Below are 3,544 nucleotides of genomic sequence, written 5' to 3' on the forward strand. Positions count from 1 at the left end.
TACTGCCTTTAAGCGTCTTCTAGTTGCAATTGAATTTTTTATTATTTTATAAGACCCCTGCTTGAATACAGTATATGATCAGGACTAGTGGTGCTTTGAGATACAAGCTCAATTCATTCTTTTGACATTCGTAACTCCAAAAAACACACTGAATGATGATGACCTTTGACAACTGTGGAAATGTGATGTCAAAAATGTACTTCTTTGATGTAGTGGGGAATTTCGACAATACATCTTATACCGCAAATAAAACGCTGATTTAGCTGGGATATCAGAGGGAAACTAAACAGTACAGTATATAGATATCAGTGGATTTTTTTAGGGAGAACCAATCATGTTTACAAAAAAAGCCTCAAAATATTGCTTTGGCGTCTGGCTTCGCCTTGGTGCAAAGAACATGTTGAACTGAAGTAAGAGCTTCATTTTGGCAGGCCATAGCATTGTCTAATAGGAAAAAAGTGCTTTGCCGCCATCGTGTGGCATCTATAGGCAGTTGGACCTTTTTCTGTCTGTATCACTCACACACACACACACAAAAGTAGCAACAGTAAGTACAGTATTTAATTATGGTTTTTATTTTCTTTCACTTGGAAGTAGCACCCATTGAACAGGCGGGGGTCAAACTTGAAGGCTGCTTATACTTCCTGATTGTGTGTACGCAGTGGATTCATTTTTCATCCCTCATTTTAGCATCGTACGTCCCTTCATTTTTGTAGGAGCTAACATATCCCGAGTCTTTGGCGATGTCCTCTCGGCCCTCGCGTCCTCGACCTCGTCCGCTCTCGTCAAAGCGTTCCTTGTGCGACCCCGTGTACAATGACGTGTCCGTCAGACGTCCGACAGCCCCAGCTTTTACAGGCTTCTGAGTAACACCAAAAAAAAAATAATAATAAAAAAATTTTAAAAAGACAATACACTCACACTTCACCGTGGAATGACTGTAGTTACAATTTTACACCCTAAACAGAATACTAACGCTAATTCTAACCCAAACGTCGATGCTAATGCTAACCCTCATCCACTCAAATCTTAATAACCGTTGTGAAATCTAATCCTAACACGAGTTGTAATACTGATAACATTGCTAACCTAACATATTTACAAAACGTTTATCTTAATTAACCCCAATGCTAAACGCTAATGCTAAGCCTTGTGGATTTTGTTTTCCCTATGCAATTTTTTATCGATTTTCTTTTTTTTTTTCGTTGAAGAAAATCATGTAATTTTTCCAGTAAAAACTCAAGACAAGATTCTTGTTCTTGTGTCGTCGTATTTTGTGTTTCCCTGACCGTGACTCCAAATTTGCCGGGCTCTCCGGCCTCTACCAGCTGGTAGATGGCCGTGATGGCCTCCTCGTGGCTTTTGCCCTTGAACCTCTTTGGCGCTAACTCCTGCAGTGCTTGCAAGAACTCATTGAAGGTGATCACACGGGATGACTTCTGCCTACACGAACACAAATACACAAACGCACTTGGAGACTCAATGACTTGATAGAGGCCTGGAGTGCCCTTTACCACCAGTTTTTCCCCAACCTTGAACGAAGTGAGTGACATCAAGACCCTGGAATCGGTTGCATTAGTTCTTTAGCATGCAGTTAGTTCAGTGTTGGCATCTCAATCATGCTCGTTGTGAGTGTTTCCATTTTGCGTTGGTTTTGACAGTGCCATTCAATAAATGGCAAACGGCACTTTGGCGAATGCATTTTCAGACGTTTTATTGAACGGGACAGTCAAACTCAACAAATTCAACACCTGCTAGAAGCTGCTGTAGGCCACAACTCACGCTATGATACTCACAAGCAAAATAACAGATCTTGACTACACTCCCCGAACAACTGCCTGGGGAAGCTGCGATGCAGACATTCTCACTTGACTTTGGAGAAGACGATGTCAACGTCAGTTCCGTTGACGTTCTTGCCATCCATGATCTTGCAATCCTTGCAGAGTTTGGCCCAGTTCTTCCCGTTCATTTCCTTTCCGCTGGCCATGGTGTCTCCATGGACCGCGAAACGACTAAACGCATCTAACAGCGACTCCGAGTTCAAGTTCTCTGCCATCACTTGGCCTGCAGTAAATACAAACACAATGACAATACGATCACAAACGGAAGTAAAACAAGAAAAGGTAGAACAAAAAAAATAGAAGTAGATGTCGAACAAGAACTAGAATTAGAAGAAGAAAAACAGAAAAAGCTGACAACAGAAGTAGAAACAAAACTGAAGTAGAATTGAAAGAGGTCTCAGCAGAACTAAAAATAAAACGAGAAGTATAAATAAAAGTAGACATAGTAGAACAAGAATCAGGATTAGTTGGTAAAAAATAGAAAGAGAAGTAGAATACAAATTAAAATAATTTAATATCATTTAGCTGAAGATAAATGAAAAATTGAATGCTTCAAGGTATTGTACCCCACCCACCCCCCACCCCCATTGAGGTGCATTTTAACGTGATAAGATGCCATACGAAAACCCTTTCGTCGAGAAAAAAGCTCATTTACTTGGCGACAAACTAAACTTCAACGCCTCACTATACCAAAGCGGAAAGACGTGACACGAGTCGGGAAAAGTCGGAAAATGCCGAAAGAACCCGAAGTCAGCTTTCCAGTTTTGCGACCTCACGCGCCAAACAGCAAAGGTCCCTTCATGACATTTCAAATATTTTAAAGAAAAATGTATTATCATTTGATGTCGCCAACCACCTCTGCAATGCTTTCCATTGCCTGGATCCAATGTGTAATTTCAAGCAACAAACCTTGAAGTTGTTGTTTCCTAAGCGTGGCGAAGATTTAATTTAAAATGAGGCAGTTCCATTGACCGACAAGCACCAGCGGCAGAAACACAAACAAATTAAAAACGTTTGGAGACATTCCTTATGTTTGATATTTGTCACGTCTGTGACGTCACAGCAACGCAGCTTCGTCTTATTGATTTGGTGCGCGGACGAACGCTTCGTTGCAATTTTTTGCGTTACGTCAGTTAAATATCACGTATTTGCGTGAATGTTCACGTGCGACATGTATGCAACAAACCTTGAAGTTGTTGTTTCCTGTATGGCTAAGATTTAATTTTGACCGACAAGCACTAGCGGCAGAAACACAAACAAAATAAGAACGTTTGAAAACATTCCTTATGTTTGATATTTGTCACGTCTGTGACGTCACAGCAACGCGACTTCGTCTGTATTGTTTTGGCGCTTGGACGTAAGGTTCGTTGCAAATTTTTGCATTTCGTCAGTTAAAATCACGTATTTGCGTGAATGTTCACGTGAGACATGGAAGCGTTTCAGTGTGTGTAAATTCAGACGTGTGCGCGCTCATTGTATATATTCAGCATGCAATTGGTGAACATTTTCAGCAAACCACAAAACAGACTACACACACACACACACACACACGTTTACAGTAATTAGAATTAATTGGGCGTGGTTTGGTGAGAAATTGTTACTCAATAGTCGCGTTGTGTTTTGTGAAACCGTCCGTGATGTGTCATTGTTTCCCATCTTTCGCCCCCGCTCTTTTTTTCTTCTCCGTAAGCAGGTGAGTCAAC

The 3,544-nt window shown here is 41.0% G+C and overlaps 1 protein-coding gene across 3 annotated transcripts; it reads right to left on the reverse strand.

The window, feature by feature from the left end:
- Nucleotides 1-552: 552 nt before the first annotated feature.
- On the reverse strand, nucleotides 553-3,085 carry LOC127610825 (tubulin polymerization-promoting protein family member 3-like). Of its 3 annotated transcripts, none has more exons than XM_052081277.1 (4): nucleotides 3,028-3,085; nucleotides 1,869-2,064; nucleotides 1,290-1,443; nucleotides 553-862 (listed from the first exon to the last, which is right to left on the reverse strand). In XM_052081277.1, the coding sequence occupies exons 2-4, from the start codon at nucleotides 2,054-2,056 to the stop codon at nucleotides 668-670; spliced, it is 537 nt and encodes a 178-aa protein (XP_051937237.1). In that variant the 5' UTR covers nucleotides 2,057-2,064; nucleotides 3,028-3,085; the 3' UTR covers nucleotides 553-667. The 3 variants fall into 3 exon arrangements, with proteins under 3 accessions (XP_051937237.1, XP_051937238.1, XP_051937236.1); XM_052081278.1 differs by lacking the exon at nucleotides 3,028-3,085 and adding an exon at nucleotides 2,698-2,878; XM_052081276.1 differs by lacking the exon at nucleotides 3,028-3,085 and adding an exon at nucleotides 2,751-2,876.
- Nucleotides 3,086-3,544: the final 459 nt, after the last annotated feature.

Source organism: Hippocampus zosterae, chromosome 11 (assembly GCF_025434085.1).
Source record: "Hippocampus zosterae strain Florida chromosome 11, ASM2543408v3, whole genome shotgun sequence".
NCBI lineage: Eukaryota > Metazoa > Chordata > Actinopteri > Syngnathiformes > Syngnathidae > Hippocampus > Hippocampus zosterae.